Consider the following 26401-nt stretch of genomic DNA (forward strand, 5'->3'; position numbering starts at 1 on the left):
CGGTTCTCATCCATACGAAAAAACTATGTCTAGCATTGTATTATATCTACGAATATAAAAATGTACAATCATAAGATTAAAACCAGTTTTTTTAGCCCGTGCCTTCGGCACCTCGGGGCTAAAAAAACTGGTTTTAATCTTAAAATTGTACATTCTATATCCGCGGAAAGCTGTTTATAATACGATGCGAGAAATAACTATTAAAGCATCCAAACGGGCTTAAAATTTAGCCTTTGTCGCGGCTGCCGAGCCCTGCCAAATATCTCGCACGGCTAGAGAAAGAGCACAAAATTTCATCTATGTTTCAAAGCCCCCAGTTGAAATTAAACAGATAATTTTGCACACGCACAGCTTGTTCTATAAAACGTAGGATCCCTCACACTGATTATTATTCCTTCTCATCAAATATCTAAAGTTGTGAAATATAATTCTTTCGTATCATTATTATCTTTTATTTCTAGCGAAGCTACTCTATAATATGAGATATCCTTCTGGGGAAAACTTAATTATCTCAGCTCCTTTTCAAGATAGACGTATGAAATTCTCAGGGATCATTGAAGTTATCATTCTACATATACAAGATTGTTATAATTATTGGGGTGTTAGATTGATTCCTTGAGTTTTCATGATTTTCTCAACTCCTATTCAAGATAGGTCTCTGAAATTCTCAGGGATGAAATCATTTCACATTCTACATACTCCCATCAAGTTTCATTGAGATTGGTTATCCGGATGTATTGTCCATCCATTATTTTTAAGATTTGCAACTTATGGATGTTGTCATACTTGTTGGCTTAGCAATTTCTAACTCGGGATATACAAATTTTACCCATTAGTATAAATATTTCTTTTTTCTGGTTTTAATTTCTCTTATTATAAAGTTAGTATGTTTTTCAACCTATTTTAAAAAAATTACACTATTCTAAGACATGAAGATATATTTCGATTTTAGCAATCATTTTCAATTCATTTTGTCTCTTGTAGAAGTGAATCAAGCAATTTTAGCTTAGTCGTTTCTCTTGTAATTTTTACGTTACCAGAAACCTCTAGAAGCACTTGAGAAAGGGCTTGGGGGGAAATCTGACCATTCACTTTTCATATAAGTTTTTTTTTGGAGTGGGTTATTTATTTCAGGAAAGGACTTTTCTAATATGACGAAATTCGGGATACTTTGGCCAAAAATTATTAAAATTTATTACATTTATACTTTTTTTTATATGCACTATAAAGCGCATATAACTTCTTAATAAGGTTGAAGGTATCATGCGCTAAACCTTCAATTAGCAAATATAACGCTTCACTGTAAAGAAGCAATATGTAGGTCCAGCGGTTTGCAAGATCTTAGGCTAAAATCAGTCATTTAAAACTTTTACAATATGATAATTATTTTGGACTAACAAGGTAAAAGAAACAGAAAGAATAAGATACAAATAATTTTATTATAGTATTAACTTTTACAATTATTTTTAATTACATTAAAAAACATACATATATTACATAAAGGAGTAATTAAAAACATAAACTTACAATAATTATTAAGAAGAGTTTACCAGTATGTTTTTGAAACCGATTATTATCTGCTGGATTTGAATCGGCTCTGAGTCATACTGAAATATCATATATCGTATAATATAATAAAATAAAAATCATAAAAGCCCTAGTTTATAGGAACATTATTTTTGTTAAAAATGTTCAAAAGTGTTTCATTTTAACTATATCCATATTAACAATGTAAGGATTAAGGACACCTTTTTTAACTTAAATATTTATCCATTAGTTAAAAAATAAAGAATGTTTGTATTGATCAAGCATTATTAAATTAATAACTAAATTTAAATGAGGTCATACAGTGCAAAATTAAAATGGTTCTCGAAGTTATTGAATGTACTTAACCCTCATGAATACAGAGAGCTCAAAATTAAAGTTCAAATACTAATTTGAAATATATACAATTCTTATAGCTATACCATTGATGAGGAGAAACACAAAAATATCTATTATAATCTTCGTAATACTCATTCAAGCAACACCTAGAAAATAAAAAAAAACTTTTATATTGTTGTTATTTTACCTTACAGAAGACAAGGATGACAACATTCATAAATAGTCAAGTTATTAAACATTAGATTAGGACAACAGCTAAGCATATGGAAGGAAAATTGAGTTAAAGTAAAATTCTGGATGATCACAATAATTCAGCTATCTGTCTTGAATAGCAGCCAAGAAATTTACTTATTCCCAGCTGGAGGTAAATTTTTGAGCAGCTTTGCTATAAATAATTTGACTTAAAGCTGGAATTGGCACCTCCAAAATTTTAATAAATAAATTATGTTTTACTCCACCTATAGAAATTTTAGCCCTTACTTGGGAGACACTCCCAAAAAAATGAGGGGGAAATACCCCTCCCCACCCAAAAAAGTGAGGTAGTTAAAAAATTTTACCCCCTAGTCAATCAATTTTTGGGGTAGTACTTTCTAAACTGTGAACCAAAAAAATAGCAAATCTGAATTTTCAGAATAGCAGCTTCTTTATTCATATTGGATAATATTACTGTAAATATGAAATGTAGATGCATCGTTTGGTTACATGTTTCCACCACTAATTTTTTATTAGTCAGCACCAATGAAGCAAAAGATCTCACAATTTGATGGGAAATACTGGTGAACCAAGAAGATATGCAAATCCAAAACAAATCAATAAAATTTTTTTTCACTTTTCTCCTCTTTTAAATATTGATTCTGATAAATTAACAATTCTTTAACCCTTACAGATCGGGGGGGGGGGGGTCATATTGACCCCCCCCCCCTCTAGTTTTTTCAATGTCATTTTTTTTGTAGGTATGATAGAGAGTTGTGACTTCATGACTTTTTAAGTTTAGTAATTATACGTCGGCAAGAGTTGATCTTATAAGGATATCTGGTCTGTGTCGGTCGTGGCGTCCAGTCAAAGTCGGTTGGGTAGCACCAAAACTAGAAAAAAATTCTAAATAAATCCTAATTTCTACATTATGACTTTTGTGTATAAGGTAGAAACCTAAAATTTTTTTGGTGAATACTTAGATATCTATGACCTTCTGAGAAAAGTGGTGTTATGACCGTTTGACCGCTCCCTGACCGACATTATGACCGATTTTTGTCCGGCTTTTACTACAGACATATATCATGTATATCGTGGCTTCTATTACAGCTAGAGCCCTATATTTTTTTTTGGTAAATCCTTGAGCAACAATAAACAGATAGAAATATTAATTGGCGGCGCCAACCGCCGTTTTACCGCCATAACCGCCGAAAATGGCGGTTTCCGTTATTTGCCGTTTTTCGGCGATGATCAGAAAAAGTAATTTTTTTGTTATGAAAAATAAAAGTTCGTCCTAAAATTTGGTCATCCTAGCTGCAAAATTAGCCGCTCTACAGCTGTTTTAAAATTTAGCGGCTGGCCGCTAAAAAGCGGCTAAGGAGCGGCCTGACTGCTATGACTAGAAAAAGTAATTTTCTCTAAAAATACACATGAACCACCAGAAAAAAAATTTTACGTCTTTATCTGTAACAGGAGCCGAGATAGAGGGGGGGGGTCAATATGACCCCCCCCCCCCGATCTATTAAGGTGGGAATTGGGGCCCGATCTGTAAGGGTTAAGGGATTTATGCATTAATTATTATGAAATATAGTATGAGGTAGATAAAATGATTTTTCTTAATAAGAAATATTAGAAAACAAAATTCAACCCCTTATCACTTTAGAGGACAGCTGCTGACCTCAAGTCTTATGGATGAAGCTAAATACATGGTAAAGATAAGATTACCCTCAAAAGTATTCAAAAAAGTTTTGTGATGTGTTAAAAAAAAATCCATTTTAAAATCTTGATTTTGAGGAGAATGGTCTTAAAGATGCTACTGGTGGAAATGGTGGGTCAGATGTTATCAAAGTGCATACCCATCAACTTATAAATTAAACTATGGTCCAATTTTTGTATTCATAGCAATCTCCAAGGGAGCCTCTCGACAAGAAATAGAAACATCTTCTAAAAACTACAATAATTACCTTATGAATTGGAGTAATTAAAATTGCAATTTTTTTCTTTTTTAATACTGCTTGGCTGGAGGCTGCTATAAATACAAAAATTGGACCATAGTTCAATATATAAGTTGTCATCATGAACATGCACTTTGATAACATTTAGCTCTTAACCCTTACATCTCGGGCCCCAATTCCCACCTTAATAGATTGGGGGGGGGGGGGGTCATATTGATCCCCCCCTCTATCTCGGCTCCTGTTACAGTTAGAGACATACATTTTTTTCTGGTGGTTTATGTGTATTTTTAGAGAAAATTACTTTTTCTAGTCATAGGGGTCAGACCGCTACTTAGCCGCTTTTTAGCGGCCAGCTACTAAATATTCAAACAGCCGTAGAGCGGCCAATTTTAAAGCTAGGATCACCAAATTTTAGGATGAACTTTTATTTTTTATAACAAATAAAATACTTTTTCTGACCATCGCAGCGGTTACGGCGGTAAAACGATGGTTGGCGGCGTCAATTAATACTTTTATCTGTTTCTGATCACAATAAACGACTACATAAAAAATTTGGTTGGTCTAGAGCTGTTTTGAAATTTGGCGGCTGGCAGCTTAAAAACAGCCAAATTACAGGTAGGAAATAGAAAATCGGTCAAAAATCTGTCAAGGAGTGGTCAAACGATCATGACCTTGCTACTCACGGAAGTTTACTATTGGTCAAGGATGTACCACAAAATTTGTTAGGTCTCTAGCTGAAATAGAAGTCACAATATACATGATATAAGTCTATAGTAAAAGCCGGACAAAAAATCGGTCATAAAATCGATCTGGAAGAGGTCAAACGTCATAACACCACAATTCTCATTGATATCCCAGTATTCACCAAAAAAATTTAGGTCTCTATCTTATACACAAAAGCCATAATGAAGAAATTAAGATTTATTTAGAATTTTTTCTAAATTTTGTGCCACCTAACCAACTTTGACCGGACGCCATGACTGACAGAGACCAGATATCCTTATGAGATCAACTTTTGCCGACATATATTTACTAAACTTAAAAAGTCATGAATCTTACCTACAAAAAAAATGACATTAAAAAAACTAGAGGGGGGGGGTCAATATGACCCCCCCCCCCTGATCTGTAAGGGTTAAAGGCCATCATCCTAAAAATCAAGATTTTAAACTGAATTTTTGATTAATTGATCATAAATATTTCTTATTTAGAAAAATCATTAGTTTCTACCTTATACTATATTTTATAATAACTAATGCATAAATCCCTTTAAAAATCATTAATTTATAAGAATCAATCTTTAAAAGAGAAGAAAAGTGAAAAAAAATCACTTTTCTGTTGATTTGTTTTGGATTTGCTTATCTTTTTGGTTCACCAGTTTTTCCCCAAATGCTGTTTTTGAGATCTTGTGCATCATTGGTGCTGATTATTAAATATTTAACAGTGGACACATGTAACCAAAAGATGCATCTACATTTCATATTTACAGTAAATATAAAAAATCAGCATTTCAATGCGGTCATTTTGATATGCAACATTCCTGTGTTTGAAGAATTTTTTATTTTATAAGGGGGTGGGCACTTTTTATACCCCTCGCGCGCTGGCAGCCATAAGAGCCAAGTCACCTTTGAAACTTGATTGGGGCTTATCATACATATATATGACTTCCACAACTTATGATAACAGTAAAATCTAAAAAAAGGGGGAAATGGACCCACCCTACTAAGTAATGCGACTTTTTATAGATGACGCATTATAATTGCCTTTTTAATTGATTAAAAATATGTTACTTTATATGAAACAAAATGTAATTTTGCTTATGTTTGGGCTGCTGCCCTTACTAATACTTAATAATAATGGTCCAAACTGGAACCATAGTTAGACATGGTTGCTCCTGTCATGTTACGAAATGCCAAACTCCCAAATACCCCTTTAGCCTAAACTTTGGCTGCCGAGCTTATAATATTACTTACGATCCAATTACTTCACCATTATACCAATTATGGTTTGGTTCTATGGTCAAACATTTCGTACAGGGGATGTGGCTGATGTACCGTGCATTCTAAGAAAATTAATTTATGAGTTTAATTAAACTATTAACATAAACTACAAAGATGGGTTTTACTTTCGATCAGAAAGTTTTATACACCCCTCTAAGACAATAACCAAACAAGGATGACAACATCCATAAATGCGAAGCAATGAAACTTTATGACAAATGGAGATTAACACTTGTATAGTGTCTGAACTGAATAATCAGAATATAAAAGTTGCAGCAAAATTGTAAGTAAATTTATTGAAAAACTGCTTTTTACAGGATTTTGTTTATGGACTTGGACATACTTACTTTTTAGGACTTGATTATAGAGTTGCTTCGCTTATAGTTTTGTTCTTTGTTGTCCTAGGAATTAACCCTTAACGGTCGGGGGGGGGGGGGGGGGGCCGTTGAATGCCCCCACATCCGGTTTTTTCTATCTCATTTTCTGTGTGTGAAAGATAAAGAGCCCAAACTGCTTGACTTTTTAATTATGGGTATGACACATAACTGAGAGTTGGAATTTTTTGAATATCTCCATCCTGGCGGGCAGAGGATGCCAGCAAACCTGGCAGGGTCATCCAGGTAAAGAGCAAAAATATTTTTTTGACTAAAACAAAACATTTTATCATACCAAAATACTAAAAAATTCTCTAGTAGTACATCCTTATATGAAATGCAGGTGTTCAAGTCAATTTCAGGCTCCAGGTATGATCCTGCAGGTCCTGATCCTCCAGGTCTCCAGAAATCTTTAAAAGGCTCCTGTGGCCGCAATTTTTGACTTAGAGACTTCAAATTTTAAACTTAAGCTTTTCTTACATGTCTACATAACGTATTAAAATTTCATGAAGATCCGCCGCCGTTTTCCCGCCGACCGCCGACTGCGGCGGCTGGCAGCTGCAAAGTACAGCTGCGGCCGCTGAAATTAATATTTTGATATTTCTAATGTAAAATTTACATAAAGATAAACATTTTCTGGGAAAAAAATTTTCTTCTAGCTTCAAAAATAAAAAAATTACAGCCGTTTGAAATTTTTAAATAAAAAAGACCTAAAAACAAAGGTTGTTAAATAAAAGGGTGAAGGAAGCAAATATTGACTTCGACTTATAAAAGGTCGGAAATTCATTATCAAACAGGGGACTTGCAAAAAAAAATTTAGCCCTCTAGCTCTAATAGGAACTGAGATAATTAGGGGGGGCGTTGAACGCCCCCCCCCCCCCCCCCCGACCGATTAACGTGCGGCAAGGGGCCCGACTGTAAAGGGTTAATATACCAAAAATCAGACCAAACGGATTATTAGTTCACATAAAAATTTGTTGTTAAAAAAGTAGAAAAATCAACATGTTTAAAATGAATGTACGGTCATTCTGGTAATGATTATAGAGTTGCTACATTTTCTAAATCGTAACTTACTACTACAGGAATCACAATGCAAAGTTTGAAATCGATAGGAAAATTTTAACATGCCTAAATTAATGAATAATTGCTATCTGTCTAGGACGGACGGACGAAAGGACAGACACTAAAAATAGAAAAGCTTTGCTTTTAAAAATAAAATTGATATGCATTACTACATACACAATAACGTTAAACAAAATTACTTCTTTATATAAAAATTATTTGTTAAAACTTTGGGTACTAGTGTAATTAACAGGTCAATGGTCCATTCTTTACATGTGACCTAGCGGGGCGTATTCTTAATTTTGCTAGGGTGTTTGTTACACCACCCTTCTGCACACTTCTGTAAATTAACTTACTGCTACAGCAGAGATTGTTCTAGCACATGCTTCATCAGAAGCTTTTCCATATTCGTATTCATCAAGACCATAACATGCTGATTCACCACATACTTCCACCATTAGGTTCATAAACCTGAATTATTAATATATATAAAGTCTTGATTACTAGCGGCTATGCCCCTAGATGCCTCTTTTAGGCACCTACAATAGTGGCGTGGGGGAGGGGGTGAAATCAACCTCCCACTTTAAATTTCACAAGAAAAAAAAATAGGTGTGCACCTTTTTTTGAGGGGCGATTTCCCCTGGGGTGTTGGTGGTACCCTCCCCCAAATAAATATAAACCTTCCCAGGACCTATGAGAAGCTTGAATAATAAGGATAACCATAATGGTTCAGCAGTTTAGCGAGATCCTTCCATACAGACAGAAATCCTGTTACTTTCAAATAGAAATTATATTTTTAATTATCCTTTTAATAATATATAATGCTTAATGATAAGCTAAATAAATAGGATTAAACCATATCGATTCAGAGGTTAGCAAAATGGATAAGTTATGGGATCAGATTTTTATGTTCTCCTATAAAGTAAAACATGCACCCGCGACCGTGGCTTAACACGTAGCGCATCCGCTCATTGTCTGGAAGGTGATATGTTTGAATCTTGGGCGAACACCGCGTCATAACCAAAGACATTAAAAATGGTGCCTACAGCGTCCATGTCAGATGCGCAACATAAATAGTTAGAGTAGGGGGAGTGCCTTGGCCCAAAGCAGGCGCAACTCGTTACCAGGACTTCTCAGACAAAGGTCAAGCATCACAGAGAGTTGGTTGTCTGATGGATGTTACTTAACCTAAAATCCTTGGGTGTTTGGACAGAGAAGTGTGCGTAACAATCATCCTTAGTTTTCCTGGATTGCTGGACCAGGACCTAGACAGTACATAAAGTCGAAATGGTCCTGGACTGCAATCCTGCCCATATGAGGTAATTAAAAGGTAAGTTAAACATGCAGTGGGATAAAATAATGATTTGTTTCATTGACCACCTTTACCCCTTCCCATTCCCTCTTACTGGATTAACAAACTGGCCAATAAACAAGTCCAAGTTAGCAACCTAAATTGACGTTTATTCAGTATCCATTGTTAACGATATCCTTCGGAACACACATACAGATAGATCTTGTTACTTTTATAAGAATTAATTAAAATATAGAGTTACTAATCTCTAAACTCAAACACAATGACTAACAAAATAATTGTAAAGTGGTCTGCACTCAATAAAAAGAATATCTATTTATATTGTATAAGTCAAAATAAAATAGGATGTAAATATTCTGTAAAATCAAAATGTATAAGGACATACTTACGTTTTCATAGGACTTAATAATAAAGATACTTCAATTCTAACTTTGTATCCTATTGATCTAGGAATCATTTTCAAAAATCAAATAAAAATGTTAAATAATTAAATAAATTGCACCAAACTTTTAAAGTAATCATTATGATATGTTTGAAATTGATTGGACAATTCTAACATGCCCAATTTAACAACGTGTTATGCGCTATTCTTTGAGGATGCTGTAATGAGAAACAAGGATGACAACATCCATAAAAGCGAAGCTCTGAAATGAAAGGACAAACGAACATTAACACTTGTAGATTGTCAGAACTTAATTAGCAGAATATTAATGGATCAGTACAAACAATATTGTAAGTAAATTTGTTGCAAAACTGCATAAATAGATGATACTGTTTAAGGACATACTTACATTTTTGGGACTTGCTTATAGAGATGCTTTACTTATAACATTTTACATTGTTGCATTAGAAATCAGTATTCAAAAAATCAGAAAAATCGGATAATTTTAATATACAAAAATTTGTTGTCAAAAAAGATAAAAATCGACATGTTTCAAATGGACGTACGGACATTCTGGTATTGATTATAGAGTTGCTACGCTTTCTAAATTGTACCTTTCTAAAACAATTTCTAAAAAATCTAGCAACTACACCCATAGAGTCACTTGAGGTGGGTGGGGTGGAGGGTGTTAAATTGGACCCCCCATTTTTTTAGGTCAAGAAAGAAAAAAATGTTTTTTTGGCAGGGTGATCCTTGTTTTTTTTTTGGGGGGGGGGGGGGTGGAGAGTCGACCATTTACTATTTTCAATTTTATTTTTTGAGAAAAAATTAAAATTAAAAAAAAATTGGGGGGAGGAATTTTTATTAGGGATGATTTCTCTTATTCCACCCTCCCCCTAACACACAGAGAAAAATAGGTATAAAACTTCCCATGCCCTATGAGGAGCTACATTGTAAAGGAAGCGATTATTGAGATCCTTTTACAGACAGACAGACATAAACACAGAGATACTTAAATTATCAAGAATTAAAAACTTACCAACAAAGAAAGAGAATTCTTAGACAACTCATTGTAAGATCTAAAACAAAATCGATACATTTATTATATGGGTATTTGTAACTCTAAAGTTGTTGATATAATGATATTAGTATATTCATTTTCTAAAAAATGTAAAAAAAACAAGCAAAAAATATGGAGTTAATTTTACCTTATTAAAAAGTAAAGAGCAAACTTAATATTTTTTGGGTTGTTCTCCCTGTAAAGCTTTGCTTTAAACTGTGAGAATAAAGAAAAAAAAGCTAAAAAGTTAATTTAGAATGTAGGTCCAGGGTTTGGTAAATAAATTGACTTTTCATAAGGTTCAAGGTACCATACACTAAATCTTCCAAGGGCAAATAAAAATCTAAACTGTTAAGGAGCACCATGGCGATCTTATGATTAGTAAAATCTTAAGTTGTTACTTTTAGAAAATGATAATTATTTAGGACTAACAAGGTAAAAGAAACAGAAAAAATAACTAAGGTACGAATAATTTTGTTATAATATTAATGTTGACAGTTATTTTTTAAGTTTTACAATGATAAAAACACACATACAGTCTGTAAGCTTTTTATATGTTCCCGTACATATAAAACTTACACCCAAATTTGTATAATTTTTAGTATATCAATTAGTTTTCCATGAAACAGAAAGATTTTTCAAAACTGATTAATTGGGCTTAAAAATAAAGTGTTTCAGTATTTTGGGTCAAAAAAGGCAGGGAGTAAGGGAGGGGACAATGGGCAATTAATTCAACATAAGAGTTATTAAAGAAAGGGCATGAAATACAGTTTAATCCAAAAAATTTGTAGGAAATTATAAAGGGATTGTTAATTGAATAATAGATTTCCATAGCGTCATGTAAAGTGAAATCACAACTTGTTTTTGGTGAAATATATTGAGGTTTTATTGTGTGATTTTTATATTACAAGATTATTGGACACGGCCAGCTGCTAGCAAGAATATGACTGCCCCTTTTTATTATGTTTTTTTCCTTTGCCCCTTGCCCCCACCTCCCTTCTCCCCGTCTGCTACATTACAAACTAACACAACGAGTAGTTATTTCCCTTGCCCCCACTTCCCTTATCCCTTCTCCCCGTCTGCAATATTCAAAACATACACAACAAGTAGCGGCATTTCATGCGCAAGTACCTAAACTCAGTCAGAAACTGCTAAATTCTTGCACATTCCCTTGAAGCCAGTACCCAAAGTCTGAGACTCCTAAAAATTGAATATTCGATCCATTGTCCCCTCTCTTACTCCCTGCAAAAAAGGTATGTTTTGAAATCATTTTTGACAGAGTTATGGCCAAATAATGTAATGTAATGATCACCATATAAAAACCTTACAGACTGTATAATTAATACATATAAGAGGTACTGCAAACATAAACTTACAATAATTATTAAGAAAAGTTTACCAGTATAACTTTGAAACCGATTATTATCTGCAGGATTAAAACCGGTTCTGAGCCATATAAAAAATCATGTATATTATTATAAACAATTTTCACGGAAAATAAATACAAACATTAAAAGCCCTAGTTTATAGGAACATTTTTTTTTGTTAGCAATTTTTAACAGTGTTCAATTTTAACTATATTCAAATTAACAATGTGTTATAGGGGTTAAGGACATCTTTTTGAACAAAGAATAAAAATCACAAAACCTTTAATTTTTTTTTTTTAATATTTATATCTTAGTTAAAAAAATATTAGGCAAGCATATATAACCTTCGTTAAATGAATAATTAATTTTTTAAATGAGGTTATACACTGCTAAAGAAGGTGTATCAATTTTTTCACTTTTTATTTAAGATAGCTAGCCGGCTCTTTTAGTAAGTAGTAGATGTAAAATTTTTCATAGAATTCAGATATGCAATCGGTTTTTTTGTGGACCTCTTATTTTTTAAGTAATTTAAGTTTTTAAAAAAAATAATTAAGTCGTTTTTAAGGTACTAAAACGCAATAAAATAAAAGAAGAAAATGGCCAGTATGAACAAAAATAGTAAGATCTTTAATTTGACACCTTACTTTTAAAATTCTGTTGAGTAATTATTGAAAAAATCAATTTTTTTAATCTCGGTTTAATAAAAACTTTAAACCTAAATATTTTATCAAACAGACATAAAAAATATTGGTTCATGTATACCTTTAGAATCAGAAAAATATTACGAATCTATTCTAAGCGAAATTGAAAAAGTTTTAAAAAATTGTAATAAAAAATAAAAAAAATAAAAAGTTTTTTTTAAGAATTGTAACTACTAAACTAGCCAATCACAAATCGCGAAAATTGACGAATCCCGAAGCTTAACCTATAAAGTTAACCAATAGAATTGCCAAAAAAAAGGAGAACGTTCATACAATATATACAATAGATACTACAATAAATATAGTGATATTACAGAACATGTAAAGAATGAAAAATTATGAAAAAATATGCATCAGTCTGTTTATAAACTTCAAAACAATGCAGTTAAAAATACATTATTGTTTCTTGTGTTTAAAAAATATCTGCTATTTTATTTGCATTGTCTTTTGTTTAGGTTTTGTTCAGGTGTTATTCAAGCTAACCCTTTAAAGCCGAAAATTATGATTCTTAAAATAAACTTATATTTTTTATTTAGTTTTATAAAAGTTTTTCAATTTTGCTTAGACTGGATTCGTATTATTTTTCTCATTCTAAAAGTATATATGAACACATACTTTTTATGCCTGTGAGAGGATATTTTTAATTTCAAAGTTTTGATTAATCCGAGGTTAACAAAATAGATTTTTTCAATAATTACTTAACAGAATTTTAAAAGTAAGGTGTCAAATTAAAGATCTTACTATTTTTGTTCATACTGGCCATTTTCTTCTTTTTTTTTGTTGCGTTTTAGTACCTTAAAACCGACTTAATTATTTTTTTTAAAAACTTAAATTACTTAAAAAATAAGAGGTCTACAAAAAAACCGATTGCATATCTGAATTCTTTGAAAAATTTTACATCTACTGCTTACTAAAAGAGCCGGCTAGCTATCTTAAATAAAAAGTGAAAAAGTTGATACAACTTCTTTAAATGGTTCTTGAAGTTGGCGAATGTCCATAACCCTCATGAATACAGAGTGCTCAAAATAATAATTTAACTTAAGCATTACCAGTTTTCTTGTAAGAAATATTCACAATACTCATAACTATAATAATGATTAGGAGGAACACAAAAATATCTGTCAAAATTTCCGTAATACGTATAGGAGCAACACCTAGAAAATAAAAAATAGTTATTTCTTTCATCGTATTATAAACGGCTTTCCCCAAGATGCCGAAGGCACGGGCTAAAAAGACTGGTTTTAATCTTATGATTGTACATTTCTATATTCGTAGAAAACTGGATATAATACGATGCTAGACATAGTTTTTTCGTATTCATGAGAACCGGTTCCTATCCACCGGATTCGAATGAATACGAGAATAGTTATTTCTCGTATCGTATTATAAACGGCTTTCCGCAGATATAGAATGTACAATTTCGGCACCACGGGGCTAAAAAAACTAGTTTTAATCTTATGATTGTACATTTCTATATTCGTAGAAAACTGGATATAATACGATGCTAGACATAGTTTTTTCGTATGGATGAGAACCGGTTCCTATCCACCGGATTCGAATGAATACGAGAAAAACTTTTATATTGTTGTTATTTTACCTTACAGAAAACAAGGATGAACAATATTCATAAATAGTCAAGTTCTTAACCATAAAATTTAGACAAATAGTCAAGCGGATGGAAGGAAAATTGAGTTAAAGTAAAATTCTGGATGATCACAATAATTCAGCTATCTTTCTTGAATAGCAGCCAAGAAATTTACTTATTCTTAGCGGTTTTTTTACAGCCAGAGAAAAATTTATAGTGCAGCTTTGCTATACAAAAAATGCAGACTTAAAGCTTGTTACTTTCTAGCGAGTGATTTTTTATCTAACAAGCAGCACCTTCACAATTTTGGAAATACATATTTTTTATCCCACACATAGAACTTTTACCCCCTACTTGGGAGGCACTCTCAAAAAATATTAGGGGGATAATAACCTCTAAAAAAAACGTTGGAACCTCAAAAAAAAGTTTACCATGATTTAAAGTCCTTATTTTTTTAATTGGGTAACTTTTGTATTTCACTACAAAAATATATGTTTTAACCCCCCCTCCCTCAAAATAAAGGTTGGGTAAAACAAATTTTACCACCAAAGTCAACATTTTTGGGGGTAATAAAAATTTGGTGATTCGCACCTAATTTTACCTTTTCCCCATATGTTACTTTATATGAAACAAAATGTAATCGTGTCATGTTACGAAATGCCAAACTCTCCAATACCCCTTTAGCCTAAAATTGGGCTGCCGAGCTCATAATAATACTTACGTAATAATAAATGCACCATCCCACCAATCCAACCCCTGTTCTACGGTCAAACATGGTAGCTCCTTCGGACAGCCTTGAAAGCTGATAGTCGGTGCATTCTAAGAAAATAAATTTATGAGTTTAATTAAACTATTAACATAAACTTCAAAGTCGGGTGTTACTTTCTATCAGGGAGGTTGATACACCCCTCTAAGACAAGGATGACAACATCCATAAAAGCGAAGCAATGAAACTTTAGGACAAACGGACATTAACACTTGTGTAGTGTCTGAACTGAATAATCAGAATATAAAAGTTGAAGCAAAATTGTAAGTAAATTTATTACAGGATTTTGTTTATGGACATACTTACTTTTTTAAGACTTGATTATAGAGTTGCTTAGTTTTGTTCTTTGTTGTCCCAGGAATCAATATACAAAAAATCAGATCAAACGGATTATTAGTTCACATAAAAATTTGTTGTTAAAAAAGTAGAAAAATCAACATGTTTAAAATGAATGTACGGTCATTCTGGTAATGATTATAGAGTTGCTACATTTTCTAAATCGTAACTTACTACTACAGGAATCACAATGCAAAGTTTGAAATCGATAGGAAAATTTTAACATGCCTAAATTAATGAATAATTGCTATCTGTCTCGGACGGACGGACGAAAGGACAGACCCTAAAAATAGAAAAGCTTTGCTTTTAAAAATAAAATTGATATGCATTACTACATACACAATAACGTTAAACAAAATTACTTTTTTATATAAAAATTATTTGTTAAAACTTTGGGTACTAGTGTAATTAACAGGTCAATGGTCCATTCTTTACATGTGACCTAGCGGTGCGTATTCTTAATTTTGCTAGGGTGTTTGTTACACCACCCTTCTGAACACTTCTGTAAAATCAAATTAACTTACTACTAAAGCATCGATTGTGTTTTCACAATCTATATCATAAGCTGTTCCATATTCGTATCCATCAAGACCATAACATGCTGAGGATCATGGAAAGAAAACAAAGTCATTCCTAATTAGGACAGAAGTCACTGGAAATTGATCTAAGGAAGGCTACTTATGTCCTTCATCTAACAAAATCTAACTTAAGGGAGGTGACTTATGTCCTTTGTCTGACAAATTCTTACATTAGGAAGGCTGCTTATGTCCTTCATCTTGCAAAACTTAGCTTTTCTGTCCTTCACATTGCAAAACCTCACAAAACATAGCTTTTCTGTCCTTCACATAGCAAATTCTTGCAAATCATAGCAAATTCTTGCAAAACATAGCAAATTCTAGGAACACATAGCAAATTCTTGCAAAACATAGCAAATTCTTGCAAAACATAGCAAATTCTTGCAAAACATAGCAAATTCTTGCAAAACATAGCAAATTCTTGCAAAACTTAGCTTTTCTGTCCTTCACATAGCAAATTCTTGCAAAATATAGCAAATTCTTACAAAACATAGCAAATTCTTGCATAGCAAATTCTTGCAAAACATAGCAAATTCTTGCAAAACATAGCAAATTCTTGGAAAACTTAGCTTTTCTGTCCTTCACATAGCAAATTCTTGCAAAACATAGCAAATTCTGGCAAAACATAGCAAATTCTGGCAAAACATAGCAAATTCTTGCAAAACATAGCAAATTCTTGCAAAACATAGCAAATTCTTGGAAAACTTAGCTTTTCTGTCCTTCAAATAGCTAATTCTTGCAAAACATAGCAAATTCTTACAAAACATAGCAAATTCTTGCAAAACATTGCAAATTCTAACAAAACATAGCAAATCCTTGCAAAACATAGCAAATTCTTGCAAAACATAGCAAATTCTTGCAAAACATAGCAAATTCTTGCAAAACATAGCAAATTCTTGGAAAACTTAGCTTTTCTGTCCTTCACATAGCTAATTCTTGCAAAACATAGCAAATTCTTGAAAACTTAGCTTTTCTGTCCTTCACATAGCAAATTCTTGCAAAACATAGCATATTCTTACAAAACATAGCAAATTCTTGCAAAACATAGCAAATTCTTGGAAAACTTAGCTTTTCTGTCCTTCACATAGCTAATTCTTGCAAAACATAGCAAATTCTTACAAAACATAGCAAATTCTTGCAAAACATAGCTTTTCTGTCCTTCACATAGCTAATTCTTGCAAAACATAGCAAATTCTTGGAAAACTTAGCTTTTCTGTCCTTCACATAGCTAATTCTTGCAAAACATAGCAAATTCTTACAAAACATAGCAAATTCTTGCAAAACATAGCAAATTCTTACAAAACATAGCAAATTCTTGCAAAACATTGCAAATTCTTGCAAAACATAGCAAATTCTTGGAAAACTTAGCTTTTCTGTCCTTCACATAGCTAATTCTTGCAAAACATAGCAAATTCTTACAAAACATAGCAAATTCTTGCAAAATATAGCAAATTCTTACAAAACATAGCAAATTCTTTCAAACCATAGCAAATTCTTGCATGAGGGGTCCCAAACTCAAAAACAAATTTTCAGCGAGATCCGACCACCGGTTCTTGAGAAGTGTCAAAAAATTTTTGGACTAATTTACTAAGGATTCGAACCATTTCCCAAATCTTACGGTCAGTAACAAGGACACCAGGTCACCGTATCTCAAGAACCGGTGGTCGGATCGCGCTGAAAATTTGTTTTTGAGTTTGGGACCCCTATTGCAAGAATTTGCTATGTTTTGAAAGAATTTGCTATGTTTTGTAAGAATTTGCTATGTTTTGCAAGAATTTGCTATGTTTTGTAAGAATTTGCAATGTTTTGCAAGAATTTGCTATGTTTTGTAAGAATTTGCTATGTTTTGCAAGAATTTGCTATGTTTTGTAAGAATTTGCTATGTTTTGTAAGAATTTGCTATGTTTTGCAAGAATTTGTTATGTTTTGTAAGAATTCGCTATGTTTTGCAAGAATTAGCTATGTGAAGGACAGAAAAGCTAAGTTTTCCAAGAATTTGCTATGTTTTGCAAGAATTTGCTATGTTTTGCAAGAATTTGCTATGTTTTGTAAGAATTTGCTATGTTTTGCAAGAATTAGCTATGTGAAGAACAGAAAAGCTAAGTTTTCCAAGAATTTGCTATGTTTTACAAGAATTTGCTATGTTTTGTAAGAATTTGCTATGTTTTGCAAGAATTTGCTATGTTTTGTAAGAATTTGCTATAATTTGCAAGAATTTGCTATGTTTTGTAAGAATTTGCTATGTTTTGCAAGAGTTAGCTATGTGAAGGACAGAAAAGCTAAGTTTTCCAAGAATTTGCTATGTTTTGCAAGAATTAGCAATGTTTTGTAAGAATTTGCTATGTTTTGCAAGAATTTGCTATGTGAAGGACAGAAAAGCTAAGTTTTCTAAGAATTTGCTATGTTTTGCAAGAATTTGCTATGTTTTGCCAGAATTTGCTATGTTTTGCAAGAATTTGCTATGTTTTGCAAGAATTTGCTATGTTTTGCAAGAATTTGCTATGTGAAGGACAGAAAAGCTAAGTTTTCCAAGAATTTGCTATGTTTTGCAAGAATTAGCTATGTGAAGGACAGAAAAGCTATGTTTTGCTATGTTTTGTAAGAATTTGCAAAACATAGCAAATTCTTACAAAACATAGCAAATTCTTGCAAAATATAGCAAATTCTTACAAAACATAGCAAATTCTTTCAAACCATAGCAAATTCTTGCATGAGGGGTCCCAAACTCAAAAACAAATTTTCAGCGAGATCCGACCACCGGTTCTTGAGAAGTGTCAAAAAATTTTTGGACTAATTTACTAAGGATTCGAACCATTTCCCAAATCTTACGGTCAGTAACAAGGACACCAGGTCACCGTATCTCAAGAACCAGTGGTCGGATCGCGCTGAAAATTTGTTTTTGAGTTTGGGACCCCTATTGCAAGAATTTGCTATGTTTTGTAAGAATTTGCTATGTTTTGCAAGAATTTGCTATGTTTTGTAAGAATTTGCAATGTTTTGCAAGAATTTGCTATGTTTTGTAAGAATTTGCTATGTTTTGCAAGAATTTGCTATGTTTTGTAAGAATTTGCTATGTTTTGTAAGAATTTGCTATGTTTTGCAAGAATTTGTTATGTTTTGTAAGAATTCGCTATGTTTTGCAAGAATTAGCTATGTGAAGGACAGAAAAGCTAAGTTTTCCAAGAATTTGCTATGTTTTGCAAGAATTTGCTATGTTTTGCAAGAATTTGCTATGTTTTGTAAGAATTTGCTATGTTTTGCAAGAATTAGCTATGTGAAGAACAGAAAAGCTAAGTTTTCCAAGAATTTGCTATGTTTTGCAAGAATTTGCTATGTTTTGTAAGAATTTGCTATGTTTTGCAAGAATTTGCTATGTTTTGTAAGAATTTGCTATAATTTGCAAGAATTTGCTATGTTTTGTAAGAATTTGCTATGTTTTGCAAGAGTTAGCTATGTGAAGGACAGAAAAGCTAAGTTTTCCAAGAATTTGCTATGTTTTGCAAGAATTAGCAATGTTTTGTAAGAATTTGCTATGTTTTGCAAGAATTTGCTATGTGAAGGACAGAAAAGCTAAGTTTTCTAAGAATTTGCTATGTTTTGCAAGAATTTGCTATGTTTTGCCAGAATTTGCTATGTTTTGCAAGAATTTGCTATGTTTTGCAAGAATTTGCTATGTTTTGCAAGAATTTGCTATGTGAAGGACAGAAAAGCTAAGTTTTCCAAGAATTTGCTATGTTTTGCAAGAATTAGCTATGTGAAGGACAGAAAAGCTATGTTTTGCTATGTTTTGTAAGAATTTGCTATGTTTTGCAAGAATTTGCTATGTTTTGTAAGAATTTGCTATGTTTTGCAAGAATTTGCTATGTGAAGGACAGAAAAGGTAAGTTTTCAAAGAATTTGCTATGTTTTGCAAGAATTTGCATGTTTTGCAAGAATTTGCTATGTTTTGTAAGAATTTGCTATGTTTTGCAAGAATTAGCTATGTGAAGGACAGAAAAGCTAAGTTTTCCAATATTTTGCTATGTGATGGACCAAAAACCAATTTTATGCAAGATTTTGCTATGTGAAGAATCAAAAAGCTAGGTTTTGTGAGGTGAAGGGAGGCTACTTATGTCCTCAATCTTGCAAAATCTTTGTTAAGGGAGGCATGTTATGCCCTTCATCTAACAAATTCTCACTTAAGGAAGGCTACTTATGTCCTTCCTAGGAAGGTGACTTCTGTCCTAATTTAGGAATGACTTTGTTTTCTTTCCTCGATCCCATACTGATTCACCAACTACTTCAACCATTAGGTTCATAAACCTGAATTATTAATATATAAAGTCTTGATTACTGGCGGCTATGCCCCTAGATGCCTCTTTGAGAACATAAGATGTTTTTTTTTTGGGGGGGGGGTGAAATCAACCTCCCACTTTAAATTTCACAAGAAAAAAAAATTAAAAGTGCATCTTTTCTTGAGGAGAGATTTCCCCTGGGGTGTTGGTGGTACCCTCCCCCAAATATTTATAAACCTTCCCAGGACCTATGAGAAGCTACCCAGTAAAGGAGAACCATAATGGTTCAGCAGTTCAGCGAGATCCTTCCATACAGACAGACATCCTGTTACTTTATTATAAGGATTCAAATAGAAAATATTTTTTTGACTAGCGGCTACTCCCCTAAAGGCCTAACCCAAATAGTTATAAACCTTTCCAGGACCTTTGATAAGCTATAATAGTAAGGAGAACCATAATGGTTCAGTAGTTCAGCGAGATCCTTCCATACAGACAGACATCCTTTTACTTTATTATAAGGATTCAAATAGAAATTATATTTTTTAATAATATATAATGCTTAATGATAGGATTGAACCATATCGATTCAGAGATTAGCGAAATGGGATATGTTATTGGATTAGATTTTCATGTTCTACAATAAAAAAAAAAAACATGCAGTGGGCTAAAATAACGATTTGCTTCATCCAACCTTCTTACCCATCCCCTACCCTCTTACTGGGTAAACGAACTGGCCAATAAACAAGTTCCAAGTTAGCAACCTAAATTGACGTTTATTCAACATCCATTGTTAACGATATCCTTCGGAACACACAGACAGATAGATCTTGTTACTTTTATAAGAATTGATTAAAATATAGAGTTACTAATAAACAAAAGCGAATCTCTAAAATCAAACTTTATGACTAACAAAATACTTGTAAAGTGTCTGCACTCAATAAAAAGAATAACCATGTAAAAGTCTAAATAAAAATAGGATTTAAATCTGTTGCAAAATTAAAATGTCTAAGGACATACTTATATTTACATAGGACTTAACTATAAAGATATTTCGGTTCTAACTTTCTATCATATTGTTCTAGGAATCATTTTCCAAAATCAAATGAAAATATTAAATAACTAAATAAATCGCACCAAACTGTTAAAAATCAACATGCTCAATGAAAAAAATTATAAGACAAACATATCCTCGTTAAATAATAGTTGTTATGAAAAAAAATCTAGCGGCTACGCACCTTGAGGTCTCTAGGGTCACTTGAGGTGGTTGGGTTGGAGGGTGTTAAATTCGACTCCTCATTTTTATTTTAATTCAAAAAAGAAAAACAGATTTTTTGGCGGGGCGGTCCTTTCTTTTTTAAGGGGGGGGGGGGGGGGAAGCGACCATTCAATATTTTCAATTTTAGTTTGAGAGAAAAAAATAAATGAAAAAATTAGGAGGAGGATTCTAGAGATGATTTATGAGGGTGATAGTACCACCCTCGCCCAAATCACACAAAACAATAGGTATAAAACTTCCCAAGACCTATGAGAAGCAACATTGTAAAAGAAGCGGTTAGCGAGATCCTTCGGTACAGACAGACTGATATACACACAGAGATCCTGTTACTTTAAATTATTAAGAATTAAAAACTTACCAACAAAGAGATAGAATTCTTACACAAATCATTTCGAAGTCTAAAACATAAAACAAAATTCTTATATATAAATTTAACAGTTAGGGAGTTGAATCCATTTTATAGAAGCAGAAATATAATCTATGATTACAGTTTTGACACTCTAAAAATAGTAGTCTACCATTCCACTTTCCTCTCTCTTGGTGATGATATGATCAACGCTGATATGATTTTTGTAATCTACCATTCCAATTTTGCCTCACTTGTTGATGATATCATCAATGCCGATACGATTTTTGAAATGTACCATTCCCCTTTCAAGAGAGGTGAAACTGGAATGGTGGTTTACACTTTTAAAATCAACATAATTGAAATCATACATACTATTTTTAAATTATGTTAATTGTAAAGAATGCATAAAATACTATTTATAATTAAAACTTTTTTATGTAAAATGAAAATAATAACTAGAATATACCATTACTATTATGTCGATTTAAAAAAGGAAATCAATGTTTATGAATACGCTGATATGTAAACATGAATTTACCATTCCAGTTTCGCCTCTATTGAAAGTGGAATGGTAAATTTCAAAAAGCGTATCGGCGTTGATGATATCATCACCAAGAGAGGGGAAAGTGGAATGGTAGATTACGTTTTTAGAGGGTCAAAACTGTAATCATAGATTATATTTCTGCTTCTATAATTATGGATTCAACTCCCTAACTTTAAAAAAAAATTCTTAAGTCAATTATATATGAATTTGTAATTCTACTGGTGTTGGTAAAATGATTATGGTAAATAGACGTGTTACTCAAAATACTCTTTTTTGAATTTTATTCTTCTGCTGACCTAAAAAGTTACTTTAGGGTCCTAGAAATACATGTACAAAATTTTATTTCTCTTTCTCTACTGGCTACCTAGCGCCAGGCTTCTATAAAAGACCATTTTTGAGATCCCGTTATTTCATAAAAAAATTTCAAATGAATACGAGAATGGCTTAAAGATTAATTTAGGTGTTCTGCAATTTTTTTAAATCATAAAATGAGATTAAGATTGCTATGTCAAAAGTACGTTGTGCTATCTTTGAATCGTACCTAGCGATGGCGATGTTTGTTTTTTAACATTTTTCGGAATTTTTTTAGAAAACTGACCAACGCTATTTGTAGAGTAGACTTCGTCAAAAGATTTTTTGCATATCATATCTTTGGTCTTATATGTTTAAGTTAAAATATGCAGAAGAGCTAAAAACCTGCACATTGCTGAGAAATTGTTAAAACCTTTATCTGATGATTTTTTAAGAGGCTTGGCGCTAGGTAGCCGGTAGAGGTAGAGAGATGAAATTTTGTACATTTATTTAAGGCTTCTAAAGTTACTTTTTAGGCCAGCAAAAGAATCATATTCGAAAAAGTGTATTTTAAGTAACAGGTCTAATGGTAAACTTATTTTCTCAAAAAATGTTAAAATATAAAGACAAAAAATATTGAGTTAATTTTACCTTTTAAAAAAAGTAAAGAGCAGACTTAATATGGTTTGGCTTGTTTTCCCTGTAAAGCCTTGTTGTAGACTGTGAGAGAATGAAGAAAAAAAGCTAAGATGTTAATTCAGTATTTAGATCCAATCTGAACTACTTTTGAGTCACTTTTGTTCCTTTTACGTCATAGACATTTCGGAAAAGGAAAGGGGGGAAGAAAATCTCTTCAAAGGAGATAAAAGAAACCCCATTAGGTCCGGGGTTCGGTAAATAAATTGTCCTAACTTTTATATAAGTATAAATAGACTCATTTGAAATCAGTATATAAAAGTAACATGATGTCTATCTGTCGTTCGGTGTGTATCAAACCAATAAATGAATCTCCTTTACAATGTAGCTTCTCATAGGTCCTAGGAAAGTTTATAACTATGGGAAGGGTACAACCACCCTACATAGAGAAATCGATTGTAGATAAAATAATTTTTTGATTACTTTTATATTTTGTTTTTAAAACTAAAATTAAAAATGGGGTAGGAGTCGACTTCTTCCACCACCCCAAGTGCCCCTAGAAGACCCAAGGGGCGTTGCTGCTATTTAATTTAAAAGTAGTCTGTTATAATACTGATTCACCAAAAGTAAAAAAAAAACTTTTTTTGCTTTCCAGCTAAAGGTTTTTTAGCTTTCCAGCTAAAGGTTTTTTAGCATACCTTTAACTTTCAAAGAAGTTAGTTTTTAAGCTCTCACTTATTTGACTATTTACGTGCCGCTCTCTATTTGGACCCTAAAAAATGGCCCAAGTATGCACATACATATATTTAAAACGAAGCAACTCCACATTAAGTTTTTCTTGTCGGTAAGAATTAATTAATATTTTTTTAAAAATTCCTACACAGGGGCGCGGCTAGGGACATTTTTTTTCCAGTGGCGATTTCCCTTGGGAAGGTGGAGCCACCCTCCCCCAACAAAGGTTTAAACTTTGTGAATCTACAATATAAAGGAGAAACATATCAATTGAATGGTTATTGAGATCTTTTGGTACAGACAGTCACATACACACACACAAATAGACATTTTTTACTGTTTTTTGTACCAGCAGCTTCGCCCCTAGAAGCCTCTAGGGGCACTTGATGGTGGTGGGTTTGTATTCGACTACCCAATTTTTTTCTTAGTTTAAAAAAAGGAGTACATTTTTTTGGGGGGTGTGGTATTTTTTTCTAGAGGCAATATCTTTTGGGAGGTTGGTGGTATTTTCCCCAAAAAGTGTTATGAGAAGCTACTCTGTAAAGAAGAATTATATCGGTTCAGCGGTTATCGCGATCCTTTGGTAAGACAGATAGACATCCTGTTACTTTATTATATTTAAGAATAAGGATACGGAATGGTAAAAAAAACTTTGCAATATGCCAAGAGATTCTAAAACTTCTGAGAACATTTGATTAACACGGACAGCCATCCTTTTTTAGTAGTTCACAAGGCACTACAATCCCAACTGCTACAGACTACCAACCCTTTATGCGCACGACCTTTGTCTTGTTATTAAAACTGTGTGTGTGGAAATGAGTTACGTCTGTTTTAAGCCAAGGCATTCCCCTACTCGAACTATCTAGGTTGCGCATCAGACATAGCAACAATGGGTACAACTTTTAACGCTGTATGGGCCAAGGTTCGAACCCATCAACTGCAATTTCTAATGCAATGCTTAAGTATTCTATCCTTATAATCCTTATAATAAAGTAACAAGATGTTTGTGTGTTGTATGTTTGTACCTAGGATCTCGCTAACCGCTTAACCGATTGGGTTCTCCTTAACAGGGTAGCTTCTTATAGGTCCCAGGAAGGTTTATAACTATTTTGGGGGAGGGTACCACCACCCTCCCAAGATAAATTTTTTTCTCTCGAATAGATACTCCTTGGCAACATTGCAAGGTATCGTATTATTTTTTTAAACACCAAATATTTAAAGTGCCACTAGAGGCCTCTAGGGGCGTAGCCACTAGTAAATTATATTTTGATATCAAATTATTTTATCTCTAGTTTTGCGTTCTTAATTCTTTATAACGTTTTTATCGTTAAATGAAGTATATTCATGGATTGTATGTCCGTTAAGATATCAAAAACAACTATACATAATTTTAGAAGAGCTTTAGTCTTGTGCATGTTTTAAGAATTTATTACTGGGGATAAAAACAGATAAAACCAGGGATAAACCATGTATATTTTCAATCTAGAAATTATCTTTCTTTTCTAAGCAAAAATATGTATTTTTAGTATTATTTTCATAATGCTTTACTTGGTAGAAGATTAATGTTTATATTAATAATTAGCGACTTCTCCCCTAGTATATATATCTGGCTTTGTATTCAAAGGGATAAGAATGGGACTGAAAAAATAGGCTAAAACTATCTTAAGGATTTATTCTAAAACCATCATTGGGAGCTAAAACGGAGAATTCTAATCAGTTCAGTAGTAATTAGCTTCAGACAAAAAACCTTACTACTTTATATAATGACCAGTGGCTACGCCCCTAGACGATTCTAGTTGCACTTTAAATGTTTGTTTTTTTATTTCAAATATCTAATTTGAAAAATAATTTGTCTATGTTGCATTCAAGTCTCTGAGTAAAAGCGAGAATATTTTTTATAAATTTCGATTTTTGTGATTTCTCTTGGGAGGGTGGTGGTACCCACCCCCAAAATAGTTATAAACCTTCCCGGGACATATGAGAAGCAACCCTGTCAAGGAGAATCCGATCGGTTCAGCGGTTAGCGAGATTCTTCGGTACAACCACACAAACACACAGACAAATAGACATCCTGTTACTTTAATATAAGGATTATTCAGCATAACATAACTTTTTAAACAAAAAAAAAAATTGTGAGAATTCGCGGCCAAAAAAATATTTTTTCGGGTATTCCCCGAATTTTCAAGCGGACAGTGAAATTTAGAAAGATATTATCAGATATTCCAAACGACTTAGATAAGGAGAAATGTCATCCTGTTCCCTTTATATTTTAGGACTAGCGGCTTCGCCTCTAGGGGCACTGGAGAAGGGTAGTTAAATTTGTCAACCAAATCTTTTTTTAGATTTAAAAAGTAAAAGCACTTTTCAATTTTTGATTTGTAAAGAAATTCTTTTTTTTGAAGGGGTTGGTATTTTCTAGTTCTATCTATCTTGGGAGGGTGGTTGAACCATTCCCCAAAATAGTTATAAACTTTTCTAGGGCATATGAAAAGCTACTCTGTAAAGGAGAACCATATCAGTTTATTGTTTACCGAGACCCTTCAGTACGACAGACAGAACGACAAATAGATTCTTTTATATAAGGATTACTATTTATTATGTTATTAGCAAATCATCTCTATAATCAAGTCTAAAAACGTAACTATTAGTCAAAATAAGCTTATGGTTTTCGAACAATAATGAGATAGATTTTTTCAGCATCGCTTCGAAAATGCTTCATTTAATGGATCGTATATAATTATAAATAATTTT

The 26401-nt window shown here is 32.6% G+C and overlaps 2 protein-coding genes across 4 annotated transcripts in view; both read right to left on the reverse strand.

Moving 5' to 3' along the window:
- Positions 1–1008, reverse strand: part of LOC145332321 (cytochrome P450 2J4-like) — a 36775-nt gene extending 35767 nt beyond the window's left edge. Inside the window, exon 1 of the mRNA XM_080177305.1 lies at positions 972–1008. The gene's annotated coding sequence lies outside the window, so the exon portion shown is untranslated. The remainder of the gene's footprint in view (positions 1–971) is intronic.
- A 412-nt stretch (positions 1009–1420) lies between these two features.
- Positions 1421–23007, reverse strand: LOC145331801 (uncharacterized). Of its 3 annotated transcripts, XM_080176643.1 has the most exons (9): positions 22934–23007; positions 21457–21496; positions 19801–19850; positions 15498–15574; positions 14593–14690; positions 10198–13440; positions 7821–7935; positions 6002–6090; positions 1421–2030 (listed from the first exon to the last, which is right to left on the reverse strand). In XM_080176643.1, the coding sequence occupies exons 2-6, from the start codon at positions 21486–21488 to the stop codon at positions 13332–13334; spliced, it is 366 nt and encodes a 121-aa protein (XP_080032769.1). In that variant the 5' UTR covers positions 21489–21496; positions 22934–23007; the 3' UTR covers positions 1421–2030; positions 6002–6090; positions 7821–7935; positions 10198–13331. The 3 variants fall into 3 exon arrangements, with proteins under 3 accessions (XP_080032769.1, XP_080032770.1, XP_080032771.1); XM_080176644.1 differs by lacking the exon at positions 6002–6090; XM_080176645.1 differs by lacking the exons at positions 10198–13440; positions 14593–14690; positions 15498–15574; positions 19801–19850.
- Positions 23008–26401: the final 3394 nt, after the last annotated feature.

This window comes from Acartia tonsa, chromosome 11 (assembly GCF_053477335.1).
Source record: "Acartia tonsa isolate MP-2025a chromosome 11, ASM5347733v1, whole genome shotgun sequence".
Taxonomy (NCBI): Eukaryota; Metazoa; Arthropoda; class Copepoda; order Calanoida; family Acartiidae; genus Acartia; species Acartia tonsa.